Source organism: Rhincodon typus, chromosome 16, assembly GCF_021869965.1.
Source record: "Rhincodon typus isolate 14 chromosome 16, sRhiTyp1.1, whole genome shotgun sequence".
In the NCBI taxonomy this organism is placed as follows: domain Eukaryota; kingdom Metazoa; phylum Chordata; class Chondrichthyes; order Orectolobiformes; family Rhincodontidae; genus Rhincodon; species Rhincodon typus.
Window position 1 is genome coordinate 16,902,800 of NC_063347.1, and position 13,904 is coordinate 16,916,703.

At 39.7% G+C, this 13,904-nt stretch overlaps 1 protein-coding gene across 2 annotated transcripts in view; it reads right to left on the reverse strand.

Annotated features, from left to right (window-relative positions):
- The window catches only part of LOC109920188 (kelch domain-containing protein 8B), a 95,043-nt gene extending 81,139 nt beyond the window's left edge, over positions 1 to 13,904 (reverse strand). For both annotated transcript variants that reach the window (XM_048606771.1, XM_048606772.1), the window contains exons 1-2: positions 13,792 to 13,904; positions 1,821 to 2,538 (exon numbers count right to left, since the gene is read on the reverse strand). In XM_048606771.1, coding sequence (XP_048462728.1) covers positions 1,821 to 2,196 — 376 coding nt within the window. In that variant the 5' untranslated portion in view covers positions 2,197 to 2,538; positions 13,792 to 13,904. The remainder of the gene's footprint in view (positions 1 to 1,820; positions 2,539 to 13,791) is intronic.

Sequence of the window (13,904 nt, forward strand, 5' to 3'; positions counted from 1 at the left end):
CCTTCCACAGATGCTGCCAGACCTGCTGAGCTTTTCCAGCAATTTCTATTTTTGTTTCGGATTTATTGCATCTGCAGTTCTTTCAGTTTTTATTCCAAAATCTCACAACCCTCAGACACAAAAAACTCCTCACCTCTGCCTTAAACATGACCCAAAAAAAGCATCCTCCAACATAATGAGCTTTCTGGTTTCTCTAGAAATTGGTTGCCATTAGATTGTCTTAAATTGAGAGAACTACGATCACTATTCAAACATTTGACAATAATGCACAAAACAGTAGATGACTACCTTGGTATGATGCTAGCAACAGGCAGCAACTGCTTTTCCTTCACTGAGTATGATGTTCTGGCATAAGTGGACAGTATCATAGAATAATCTCCACTTATCCCAATGATACAGCTCCAACAAGAAGCTTGACATCATCTAAGAGAAAGCACCCTGCTTGCTTGGCATCTCATCCACCATCATAACCATCCATTCCCTTCACCATTGGCACACAGTGGTAGAGGTGTGTACAATCAGCAAGATGCATGGCAACAACTCACCAAGGGACTTTTAACAGCACTTTCCAAAGGTCCACCACCTTGAAGAACAAAGCAGGCTCCTTTAAAGACTACCACTTGCAAATTCTTCTCCAAGTTACACACCATCCTGACTTGGAAATCACCACTTTTCCTTCAGTAGTGCTGGGTCAAAATCCTGGAACTCCCCCTTTGACAATACTGTGGATGCGTCTACACCACTTGCACTGCAGTTGCTCAAGAAGACGACTCCCTATGACCCTATGAAGGACAATTTAGGATAGGCAATACCACCAGACCACACACCCCATGAATGCATTAAAAGATGATGGTGAGAAAATTATCCACTACACAAATTGAATTAAAAATAATCCAAAGTGGGATATTTTCAAATTCGTGTAAAATGGCCTCAGGTTGGTTGTCCATCCAATCTGGCTACAACCACAGCAAACATTAGAAGAATGTCTAAAATAATTTTAAAAGGGGGAATAAACTAATGCAATAATATTTTTCTAAAAATAATAGCAGTTAAATTGTAGAGATAAAATTTGTCTTGGGTGAGCACCAAAAAAAATAGTATTGCATCTGGCACTTGATCAATATTCAGGGGCATATAACTGGCTCAATGCTGCCCAATTTGTGTCCCATCCCATCGATTATCACTCCTTATACATTTTAACTCTCTTTCAATAATATAATTTTTAAGGAAATATTTTTACATCCATTTTGTCAGACGATATTTCCCTCAGGTTCATGATGTTCCCTTTCTCAATCTTACTTGTTGCTAAGCAGCAGCATAAAGTCATGTTGTTAGGGAGGCTCTCGACTTTAGAATTAAAATCACACAGACTGAAAGCAGGGAAGTCAGAGCATGAATCTTTGTAATGCAGCTACAAGATGAAATGTTTTCATGATAATTCATTTACATTCCATTTCCAAAAGTCAAAAGAGTTCTCGGAATTGATATTTTACATCTTAAAATGAGCTTGACACCTAATATAGCATAGCGTGTAACATGAAAATCTGAAGCCAAGATCCATTAACATTCACACAGAAATTTTGTTCATCTATTTAAGATTGTTTGCCATAAATAAAATCACAACTATATGTAGACACCAGAATAAAACTATTTGTAACCAATTTCTAATTTATATTATTGCACACGATGCATGATTTACTCCTTACTTTGTGCAGTGTATACTGTATGATTGTTAAATTAATGGTAATCTGAAACTTGCTGTCCGCATTAACATTTCATTGGAAATTTCAAGCATGATTGAGAAATATCAAATGACGTACCTTTCTTGACAGCTGTTATTCCCATTGAAGGTTGTCCCAGTGGTGCCTTTTTTTCCCACTTGCCTTCATCCATGTTAAAGATGTCTACAGAGCCTAAGGGGTTCTGCTCCTCATTCATGCCACCAATAATGAGGATTTGTTTGTTCAGAATGACAGCTGCTGCCCCAGCTCGAGGAGTGGGCATGGAGGGTAGCCCTGTCCATTTCTGACCGACAATATCCAACATTTCAAGTTTGTCCAGAGGCAATCCTGTCTCACTACAGCCCCCAAGAACAAACAACTGCCTATCCTGATACACCGGAGTGCAGTACACACGCTTGGTAGGCATTGGAGGGAAACTTTCCCAGTACATGGACTTTACACTGCTCACTGCCATATCTCAGGTGCCAGCAATAACTTGTTCCCACTGAGCAGTCACAGACCTGATATTTCTTTACTCAAATATTCCAGAGCATTAAGACACAGCAGGGGTCATCGGTGAAACATGTCGAGAAATAATTAGTTGGAAAAATGGGTGCAATCACTGGATTTCCACTGAGATAAATTAAAAATACCTGAGATACATTTTAAATGAGTGCTACAATCACTGGTTTGCAAGGTTGATCTTTTAGTGTTATTTCACATGAGAGTCCAAGGGCAGTATGTGCAAGTGAATGACTTCAGAAGGAAGGAAGAACACAATGGAGTAGTCTGTCACAGTCTTCTCAGACAGGTAGACCTTTAGGAAAGGAAAAAAAAGTACATGTCAGTAGTTGTTTTCCAATGTTGGTAAATTATTATTTTGCATTGGAAAACTGATTTAGTTTTATCATTTATGACAATTTCTAATCTCCATTTCTAATTACTATCCATCACTCTTACACATTCTGTAACCTTCAGGACGTAGTACAGAAGGTCACTGCCTAAAATCTAATTTTATTTAATGAACTCAAATCTCCAACTGTCCAAATTAGGTGAACATTTGAATCTTTTACAGCAGGTTTTGTACAGTCTTTCTTTTTAAGACCATAGTGGCAAATATTTACACTTATATAGACAGCTACTTTACCAATGTTTTTCCTTATAGCATACATAAACATCCATGGTGAAGGGTCAATGGCCTGAAACATTTTCCAACTTTATTGCTGAAGCAAGGAAGGTGCCCAGGAGGGTAAAATTGAACCTGCCAGGAATGTGAAAGCCCTACCAATGTGAATGGTGCAACCACTGTAATAATATGGTAAGTTCAACAGCCAAACTGATTATCAACTTGCCCAATTAAGGTTGAGGTGGAAAGGCCCATTGATGGTCTTCCTGTCCTGTCACCGATTGAGGCCCTTAAGTGGTCGATTGATGCACACTTCAGAATCTTATTGTGCTGCTGCTGGAGTTAACCCAGTGCCATTCAAGAAACACAGAAGGGAAATCTTGTTGGGATTTGCTTGTGGCTTTCTGGGGATATGGGACCTTGATTCGAAGGCACACAATGCCTGATTGAGAGGCTTGACATTAGGAAAATGGGGTGGGTAGATACCACTGAGAGTCTGTTGATCCCCTATTCATCTTTCTCCACATCCCCCACTGCACAAACACCAACCACAACCCCCATCCCCACAGCCGTCATCACTCAGCTGTGCTTTGCTCCATCAATGCTTGCTGTAGGTGGCGGTAGTACCAGCAGTGGCTACCACACTTCCCAGGGATGCTGTTGAACAGCAACAAGCTGCTGGCCTCTGATTGGCACTTTATTTTGCAGCTATTCCTGAAAAGAAGCCATATTGAGCTTCAGCCACAGGGCAAGACCTTCATCACCTCCATTAAGTCCTGCTCAATGTCAGCTTCTGATGAGATCTGGCACCACTTCACCAGTCCCTCTCTCAGCCCCTTCGCTGTCTCTAAACCGGCTACCTGCATGTCAACATCTAGTATTTGATGAATACTCATCAAATAAAGGAATGGTCAAAGCATTTTCTTTGATCACCCAGCTCCCTAACCATTGATTTCATCCTTCTCCTTGACAACAGTCTAAGATTGGACCACATCATCCTCAATCTTGATGTAATTTTTAACCCAGAGGTGAGCTTCCAATAATATATCCACACCATCACCAAGATAATTTGTTTTATGACTTTGCATCTGAATTGACTTATGGGCCACTGGGAAGGTAATGTCCTTATTAACTCTAAACCTGGTTACACAGATATTCTCTTACACAGGTTCCCACTTTCCACCTTTCATAAAACTGATGCTCTCTAAACCTCAGCTGACCATGTCCTAAATCGCACCAATTTTCATTTCCTTGTTGCTCTTGCATTCACTGAACTGCATTAGTTTCCAGTCAGGCAACTCAATTTTTAAAATTCTTGTTTTCAAATCTTCCGTGTTTTCACATATCCTGATTTCTGAAACCTTTGATCAGTCCTACCACCTGTGGCTCAGTTGATCTAAAACTTGCCTCTTGAATCAGAAGGTTGTAGGTTCAAGATGTGCTCCAGGGAATACATGAATTCATCTTGCACTCCACTGCAGTCATAAGGGTGTGTTGCACGTCTCCGTCTGCTCTTTTGGGTAAACATGAAATATTCCTTGGCACCAACTTGAAGAACAGTCAGTGTCCTAACCAACATTTAGAGTTAAACTAACAATAGAAAAACAAATTACTTTGTCATCATCAGATTACTGTCTGTGAGAGTTTGCTGTGTAGAAAGTCAATGCCCTGTGTCATTTTTGCAGCAATGATCACATTTCAAAGATACTTCATTGATTGTAAAGGGCTTTGAAACATCCTAAAGTTGCGAACGATTCTATATAAAGACAAGACTTTTTTCTTTTTCCCCAAATCTCTATAATCCTATAATTCTAGCCACTTACTTAAATTAGTCCACCATAAATGACTGTGGCCTTAAACCTTGGGAGTTCCCTCCCTAAATACCCCTCAGCGAAGAATAATCAGAGGAATCACACATAATCATTCTCACACATCTTTTGTTGATCTGATAGAGGTTGACTGTAGCCTGTGATTATTAACTTTTCCATCCACTTTAGCATGTAAGCAGTGTAGATGAATTAATAGATGGGGAGAATAAATCAATATATTATACAAAATCCTCTACCTGTACTGTCCATCACATGTGACGGCTCCATTCATTACCAAGTAAAAAAAAAATTGGAGCAACTTTAAAAATGGCTACAAAAGCAATAATGTGTGTGGTAAAATTCTGATTGCACAAACACAAAATGTAGGACATTCTCAACAGGTCAGGCAGCCTCTCTTTCTGACTTTAAGATATTCCCTAAAACCTACCTCTATGACAAAGCTGTCAATCATCTGTCCTATAGGTGAAGGTGAAGTCACCATTGTCCCAGGAGACCAAGGGCTGATCTCTTATTAGAGAGAGAGACAGAAAGAGAGACAGTCATCTGTCCTGTATATCTCATGTGGTTCAGTTTGATTTATTTTGATAATGTTCCTATGAAATACCTTTCAGCAATTTATTATGTTAAAGATTCTTTAAAAAGCAAACTATTGCTGTTGGTACTTTGGAATAGTTTCCAGCACCGAGCAGGGAGGTCTAAGTATCAGTTTAGTTGGGGTGGGGGAAGTTGGCTGGGTGGGAAGGCTGCAGGTCAGGTTGGGGCAGCCAAACTCTCCCTTGAGAGGGCTGACTTGGGGCATGCGGTTGAGAGCAGTAAGGCCTGCTCCCACTGACCCATAAGAAATGCCAGAGGAGTCACTTACTTTGAATAACCAGGAGCTACAGCCTTGGATGAGTTGCCATGAATCACACAGGCCAGGACTCTCCGTCATATAACACTGAAGTTAATTTGTGGTGTTAATGATATTATCAGACTTTGATTTTGATACATTAAATAGTCCGGCAGTGGGAGTATCAACCACAGTATTATTCCTGCAACTTAAAATTTTAATCAGTAGAATGGGTAAATTTGAGACTGGGCTGCTAAATCCTGGAATTGCAAACCTCTCTATTCTTTAGAGACAGGGTTAAAACTAAGGTCACTAAATCTGTCCACAGATGCTGCCTGACCTGTTGAGAATGTCCAACATTTTATGTTTGTGCAATCAGAATTTTACCACACACTGAATTATTGCTTTTGTAGCCATTTTTAAAGTTGCTCCAAATTTTTTTCTTACTTGGTATGAGTGGAGCTGTCACATGTGATGGACAGTACAGGTAGAGGATTTTGTATAATGAATTGATTTACTTTCCCCATCTATTAATTCATCTACACTACTTACATGCTAAAGTGGATGGAAAAGTTACAAATCACAGGCTATAGTCAATCTCTACCAGATCAGCAGAAGATGCGTGAGAATGATAATGTGTGATTCCTCTGATTTTTCTTCACTGAGGGGAAGCATCTGGCCCTTGTGCAATGGCTGAGACTTGGAAGGCATTGTGCAGGAAACTGTAATCGTGGATTGGTCTTCCATCACTTTGCAATGAGTATGCCATCATTGTTGTTTAAGTTTCATTTCAAAAACATCCAAAATGTAAACATTCCTAACTTGAGATAAATGCAGCAGACACTAACAGCATCTTGCAATATTCAGGTCCTTGTCAACCGTTGTTTAGGCAGCTCTGACATAAGGAAAGATTGATTGATGGATGTCAGTGTGACAGTGTCAGACTCATGGCTTTAGTGCCATATGCTACCACTGTTTCCCTTAAATAGTTACTATAACGTTTGGTACCTGCTGAATCAGACAGTAACCCACATTCTTTCTGTATGAATGCCAGTGTAGATATAGCTATCAGATTATTATTTTGCTTTCAGAAGCGTTCTGAATTTTATAACAGATCCATTGATTCCGTGTTCAACATAAATTGTTCTCCTATCTGAAGAAACATTGTTTTACTTTAACCTGAATTTCGATTACTTCAGCTCTCAGACGCTGCACCTTCTTATAAACGTCCAACTTTTCATTACAAAGCAATTGTGCCTGCCTCAAATAATTTATAAGCAGCTTTCCCTTAACTACAAATTCTGAATACAAAGACATCCTTTTCTAATCTACAATAAATCCTGAAATAAATTATTTTGTATCATTGAGGAAGAAACTTCACAATTAATCCACTTATCATTTTGAAATCAATGCAGATCCACTCATTTCCCACCTATTTAATTGTGTCATTACTTATTCATGACTCCAAACTAATTTTGCATTTAATGAATTATTTGGCTATTTATATAGATTTAGGTCTGAATTTTACAAATGGCAGTAATGTCTGCTCCGATGATTTTTCCCAGCATTACCACTGAACATTAAAATTAAACAACACTCTCAAGGGCTAGGAGGAAGAATGATATACTTATGTCTGACCTTTTCCTTTCCGAGGGGAAAATAAAATTATCACTGTCCATGTGTTACCAAATAATTGCTCTTTGAAAAGTAATTCTGTATGCCCACAAGCACTTTTATTGCTGTTTTTGTATTATAGACAAGGATTCACAGAGCTGCCGAGGAGCTTAGATAAAGTCATTATTAATTTTAGCACCCAACTGGCCTTCTGCTTCTGGACTAGGCATTTCCTTTCTAACTAGTGTAATTTTGGATGTTTCATTGGAATAATACTACCTAAAGATAATAAATTCAAATAGAGAGATTGTCAGCAGGGCAAAAAAAAAATTCTGGATGAGTTAACCTCTGCCTGCCAATAGTAAATGATGACTGTGATTAATACTAAATCCTGACTGAGTTATCACATTGCCACCCTGGTTATGTTGATTTTCTTTGCCCTTTCACAAAGAAACTGATAAAGTAATTAGAGCTGAGGTTCTGCTCAAAACCTGAAGACAAGCACCCTGCAAAGAAAAACACCCTGAAAATTTCAAATCAAAGAAGCTAATCAGAAGTCATTGTCACATTCTGCAGGGTCACAGTCCTTACATGTATACAGTGTTACGTGCTCAAACAAGTACCCTAAAAGATAGGCCAGTATTTATTATTTTAACTTGCATTTATATAAACTCCACTAATGGAATAACACAACGCATGGCATTGCACAGGCGTATAATGAGTCAAAGATTGATGCTGAGCCAAAGATGAAGGCAATAGAACATGTGACAATACATTTGGTTAATGGGTTAGACTGTAAGAGTACCTTTAAAGAGAAGTCAGAGGTGAAGGGGCAGAGTGATTTAAAGATGGAATTCCAGAAATGTGGGGATTTACCCTCATCTCACTGCACTCGGACAATGAAGGCCATCAATTTAATGGGGACAATGTGACCATCCTAGCTCAAGCCAACCACAGACATGCATGGGGATTCCTAAAGGTCTGGTTTTCAACCCGTAATGCAATCAACAAACACGTGTAATTAGACCCCATATACAAACCCATGCAGAATAGAATCGGAAATGACACAACTCAACTTAACAGACCGAATCATATAAATACCAAGCAGAGTAGAACAACTTTGCTTCATTGGAGGCCACACCGTTGATGTTACCTAGCACGGTGATGAAACGTCTGTACAATAACCAGCCAGCTCGGCAAGCAAGCCAAAACTTCAGAGAAGTTCATGGATGTAAGGAGGAGCAAGACAAAACAGAGTGATTTGACTGCACGAATGGGAATTTATCAACTGGAGGTGGCACGGTGGCTCAGTAGTTAATACCGCTGCCTCACAGTGCCAGGGACCTGGGTTTGATTCCACCCTCGGGCGACTGTCTGTGTGGAGTCTGCACATTCTCCCCATTTCTGTGTAGGTTAGGTGGATTGGCCGTGCTAAATTGCCCATAGTGTTCAGGGATGTGTAGATTAGGTGGGTTATAGGGGGATGGGTCTGGGTGGGATGCTCTGAGAGTCAGCATGGACTTGTTGGGCTGAAGGGCCTGTTTCCACACTGTAGGGATTCTATGAACTGAGGTGTTGCTGGATTGTGAGTTAATCTAGATGAGCAAACAAGGGATAATAGAACATAGTGTCGATTAGTAAATAAATAAGAGTTTTAGATGAGCTCTTGTTTACAGAGGATGCAAGGTAGAACATAGCAATAGATGATTTTGGAAGCATCATAAGTTACAGGGACAGAGAAGCTAAGGCACGGACAAAGATGGATAATACTAGGTAGTTGGAAGGTGTTTGTGATGGAGAGGATTTGGAATTAAATTTCAAAGCTAAATAGGATGTTTAGGATATGAACAATTTGATTCAGCCCGACAATAGTCAGGTAGAAGGAAGGGGGGAACGGAATCAGTGCCGATGGAACAGAGGGAGCTAAAAATGATGCCGTAGTGCTTCTTAATCTTAAATTTGAAGAAATTGCGATTCATCCCAAACTGGATACCAAGCAAGCTATGTGCTGTTGTTATTTGGTAGGACTGAGGGCCATTGTACACATGTGAAATGTAACAACATGTCTTCAGAGATGTTGCCAAGGAGCAGTGTATAGGTGAGAAATAGGAAAGAAGTTAAAGATAAATCCTGGATGGAATTCCAGCAGAGTTAGAAGGGAAGCCATTGCAGGCTATCCTCTGGCTGTAATGGTTAAGTAAGAATGCCACTCCACTCAGCAAGACTATGTAAGACTGACACTGAAGGAGAATGGTGTAGTCAGTTGAATCGAAACTTGCTCATCAGTGGACCACAAACGCAGTCACAATCAGAGAGGATGTCACTTATAATTTTGAATAAAAGAGTTTCTGTAAGATCACCCAAATCCTTCAAATTTGAATTTGCAAGAAAAATGGGTACAGGTTTAGAAATCAACACATTCAAGGATAATGAAGGTGAGAGGAAGGACAGAGGGAATATGGATGGATTTGTAATGAGGCGAGGTACCAAAAGAAGATTTTGAAAGGTAGGGGAGTACACCTGAAGAGACAGAATTGTTTCCCAAATCAGTTAACACGGGAGCAAGGAAAAGAAATCGCGTGATCAGCAGTTAAGTGGGATGCAAATATATATTACATTCTCACATCCTGATGACCAAATTCAAACCCAACTCAATATTGACATGAAAAGTTAAACTGACCTTCAGTATGAACATCACTGTCTTCATTCAAAAATATTGTGAATACACTTATATCTAAGCAGGGACAAAAGCCAAATAATTCAATAATAGGGTTTGATGTGATTTATGTTACATTTGTAATCAAAACAGTGAATGCAATTTCTTCACTGATTCTCCTCACAGGATGCAATAAGTTCACCCCATTTGTAGAGAGACTCGCTGTTTCTAGTCAGGCATCAAACCCACACCCCACCCTATTCCATTATGAGGGAACTGTTCGAATTAATTACACATCCCAACACCTCATAAAGTGTTTCTTACACACCAAATATAAGCCAAAATTGAAACTGAGTGTGCAAGTCAGCCTATAAACAATTCAACCAGATATCAATTACAAAAAACAATAGGCACAGTGGTAGTATCCCTACCCCTGGACTGGGAAGCCCATGTTCAAGTCCCACCTGCTTCAGAGGTGTGTAATAACATTTCTGAACAGGTTGACTCAGGAAAAAAAGCACCTTCAATAGCTCAGCTGGTACAGCAGAGGGCTGTAGTGGAGTGGCTATTGGTCTGGGCCCTCCTGTGGCACAGCAGTAGTGTCCCTACCCCTGACACCAGGTTTAGGTCTCACCTGTTCCAGAAGTGTGTAATTACTTCTCTGAACTGGTTGATTAGAAAATAGTAGGAGAACGTCCTGTTTCACATTTCCTATCAAATTCTTATACTTCAAATACAAATTCCTCCACCTAATCAGTTCTATGATCCAACCTCATAATGCAACAAGCATTGGAGCACCTCTTCTACATTATAATGTGCTGTTAAAGGTTACACCATGACCCTGAAGTATACAAAATTAAGCTTTCATTTGTAGACATTTATGGTCTCAGCGAATTCTCTTGTAAATTCCACACCAATCAAATGTAATTAGCGATTATGGTATACACCCATTATATGATTTTCTGCATTTCTCCGTTTGATGGACACAATTCTGTTACCTTTTATTGTGAAATGAATCCTAACTGATTGATCTATAAAAACAGAGGAAGTGTATTTGTTTTTGTTGGACTAAAGTAATTATCAAAGTCCTTGTAATCACAGAAGAGAATCAGACTGATGATAGAGGAAATGTTCTTTGCACTGTAATGCATAATATTAAAGCAAAGAATCTTCCCTTAAAACGTAACTCAAGGAATAACCAGCTCCCATAATCTCTGGAGTAAGCTGCTATTTAGCACTCTGAATATGGATTTTAACGTGCATAAAAAGTGAGAAAAGTTTAAATAGGGGTCTGATTCAACAATAAGTAACAGGATAAGAGTTGTTTCCAGTGAGAAGAGAAATGTCAGAATGGAGAGAATGTTATCACCTTTCTCTTTGTTCCACAAATGCAAAATCAATCCCACATACATGGTGAGATGACATACAGGGTGGCATGGTGGCTCAGTGGTTAGTATTGGTGTCTCACAGTGCCCATGGACCTGGGTTTGATTCCACCCTTGGGCATCTGCCTGTGTGGAGTTTGCACATTCTCCCTATGTCTGTGTGGGGTTCCTTTGGGTGCTCCGGTTTCCTCCCACAGTCCAAAGATGTGCAGATTGGCCATGCTAAATTGCCCATAGTGTTCAGGGATGTGTAGGTTAGGTGGGTCATAGGGGGATGGGTCTGAGTGGGATGCTCTGAGGGTCAGTGTGGACTTGTTGGGCCAAAGGGCCCGTTTCCACACTGTAGGGATTCTATAATTCTATGATAAATTTGTGTACCTACTATAAATTGTGTTGCACCTGTGTTAAAAACAGAAAATTGCAGGACAAGGACTTTAATAGCATTTTCTTAGCTTATGTCTCTAAACATAAACCAATACACTAATCAAGAGGTACAAACACAAATGTAAATGCACATCTAAATCACAAAAATCAACTTTATACTTTTGTTTTAAATATAAATCCATGTCATAGTCATAGATTAAACCCAATGCAATTCCTAACCAACCTAACTAAATGCTTACTTCTCAAAGTCTGAAAGTGAAGCTTTAACCCCAAACACAAACTCAGACTCTCAAATTATCTTAAACATCCTAAGGTAATGCAGAGTAATATTTTAACATGGTCCTCATGTTATGAGGTTTGGCAAACCATGGCCTGGATTTTATTATAACAATGATGCTGTTACTATAGAGTAAATGTGACAGCAAACCTAGTTGTCTGCATTTGCACAATTAAAAATACAAACCCAGAAGCTGCTGTTGGAGATATTGTGCTCCTCTTAAGAGTGCATTACTACAGTGCTAGCAGATAGACTTGGCAATGAAATCATTGTAATGGTGTGAATTTAAGATAATTACCCAACAGTCTTACACTAAAACAGCTGAAAGAAGTTAGTACATATGGGACTAATTGAATTTCTCTGCTGTGATAAATGATCAGTTTTGCTAAACAAATTTTATCCCTGGTAAAAACAAGTTTACAAGCATGCAGCAGTATTAGTGGTACAGTGGCTCACTGGTTAGTACTGCTGCCTCACAGCACCAGGGATGCATTCCAGCCTTAGCTGACTGTCTGTTTGAAGTTTGCACATTTTCCCCATTTCTGCTGGGTGCTCTGATTTCCTCCCACACTTCAGCGATGTGTAGGTTAGGTGGATTGACCATGCTAAATTGCTGTGTAATATTAAAGGATTGTGCAGGTTAGGTGGGTTAGCCATGGCAAATGTAAGGTTATGGGTCGGAGCAGGGTACTCTTCAGGGTCTTTTTTTATTTATTAGTGGGATGAGGATGTCACTGACTAGGCATTTATTGCTTATCCCTAATTGCCCAGAGGGCAGTTCGGAGTCAACCACATTGCTGTGGGTCAAGAATCGCATGTAGGCCAGGCCAGGTAAGGATGGCAGTTTCCTTCCCTAAAGGACATTAGTGAATCAGATGGGTTTTTACAACAATTAACAATGAATTCTTGGTCATCATTAGATTCTTAATTCCAAATATTTTTATTGAATTCAAATTCCACCATCTGCTGTGGCAGAATGTTATCTGGGTCTCTGGATTAACAGCCCAGCAATAATACCACTAGGCCATTGCTACCCCAGGCTTGATGGGTTGAATGGCCTCTTTCTGTACTGTAGGGATTCTATGATTCCCTCAGAAGAAAGTAATATTACATATTTTAAAAAGAATATTCTCTTGCTCTTTGTATCATTTATCTCATTCTTAATTCTATCTGCAAATGCTACATTTAAAAAAATGCTTCTTGCACATGATTTAAAGGTAATCTTCAGATTCTGGTTGTTAATTCCTAGTTTAGACTGGCACATGCAGTGAGGAAACAATTTGATTGATTGGAAATCCACAGTTCACAGGCACTGCAGATCTTCTTTAGATGGGACTGCAGTGAAACAGCCAGTAGATTAGTTGATATGCCCACTGATAAGCTCATGAAAACTCCATGGGCAGTTGCATAAGAGATAAACAGTGAAAACCTTTCCCTTGCTACTGATATAAAAATCTAGGCCCTTGTTTAAATGGAAAAGACTTGCGTCATGTTCATCACCATGGTATCTCCCATAAGACCTTTCAATATGTTTGTGGCATCGTCTACTTTGCTGATGAAGAAAGAGGATAAGATTTTCCAAATGTCTTTTTTTTAATAAAACACTACCCTTTAACACTGAAACTCTTCACATAAATTCAATGCCCATTCTAATCGTGTCTCTGTCCACTGCCATTTCTACCCATTATTTATTCCTGGTTTATTCCCAGACTGACCCACAGCAATGAGATTGACTCTCAACTGCCCTCTGGGCATTTAGGGATGGCTAATGAATGGTGGTCAGCCAGCGACGCCCACATCTGTGAATGAATAAAAAAAGTTCCATCAAGTCAACGCTAGCCCCAAACCTGTTGACTGTTTGTATCATTTCAGAGATCCTGATAAACTAGAGGGGAAATACAACACCTTACAAGTTGCTGCGTGCACACCGTAAAGTTAGCAAAGCTGTATCTAGCAGATAGTGACTCTACCTGGATGCAGTGTCTGCACATGGACTGCACTTCCCCTCCTTGCTCCAGTCCACACGACTCTCTGGGTTTTGGCAGTATCCCAGACTTCTTCCTGATCCCGGGTGATCGCCACT